The sequence below is a fragment of the Sinocyclocheilus rhinocerous genome, unplaced genomic scaffold (assembly GCF_001515625.1).
Source record: "Sinocyclocheilus rhinocerous isolate Xijiao unplaced genomic scaffold, SAMN03320098_v1.1 C35589471, whole genome shotgun sequence".
NCBI classification, from domain to species: domain Eukaryota; kingdom Metazoa; phylum Chordata; class Actinopteri; order Cypriniformes; family Cyprinidae; genus Sinocyclocheilus; species Sinocyclocheilus rhinocerous.
Window position 1 is genome coordinate 1 of NW_015756738.1, and position 539 is coordinate 539.

At 45.8% G+C, this 539-nt stretch overlaps 1 protein-coding gene across 1 annotated transcript; it reads right to left on the reverse strand.

Moving 5' to 3' along the window:
• Positions 1-59: 59 nt before the first annotated feature.
• Positions 60-452, reverse strand: LOC107734966 (coiled-coil domain-containing protein 87-like; the record flags this gene model as incomplete). Its single annotated transcript, XM_016546819.1, has 2 exons — positions 60-206; positions 294-452. Coding segments are annotated over 2 exons (306 nt in total), but the record flags the coding sequence as incomplete, so codon positions are not given.
• Between the last annotated feature and the right edge of the window lie 87 nt (positions 453-539).

The following is a 539-nucleotide window of genomic DNA, read 5'->3' on the forward strand; positions in this document are numbered from 1 at the left end:
TCATGATTTTATTTGATTCAAAAGAATCTCTCTAAATCTGTAAATGCAGATTTCAAGGTTCAGAATTCATTATTCTGTGCCTCTGATGTACCTCGCTGGAAAAATCTGTTGGGGTCAGATGCCTCCCTCTCAAAGTCCTCCAACTTGGAGAGCAAGAGCTCTCTTTTCTGGATCAACCGAGCAGCCTGCTTCCATGCAGCAATTGCCTGAAGGCACAAATACATCCACGTGACAACATAAATCCTAGATGATCATGATGGAAAGCCAGGAGAGTTCATTATCATTATCTGTACCTCCTGAAGATGGTCCCTGTACTCATGAGAGCTGTATTTGATGGCCATGTCTAGTCGCTGTCCTTCTGGCAGAAGCAGGGCGTTCCAGACCCTCTCCAGCCTGACCTGCATCTGTTCTCCATCCAGCAGTCCAGAACCTTCACCTTCCTCTCCCTCAGACTGAAGAACATCAATCAATCAGTCAGTCTGTCTACCTAGCTATCATCTACCTGCCAGTCTGTCTATCTCTCTTTCTGTCTACCTACC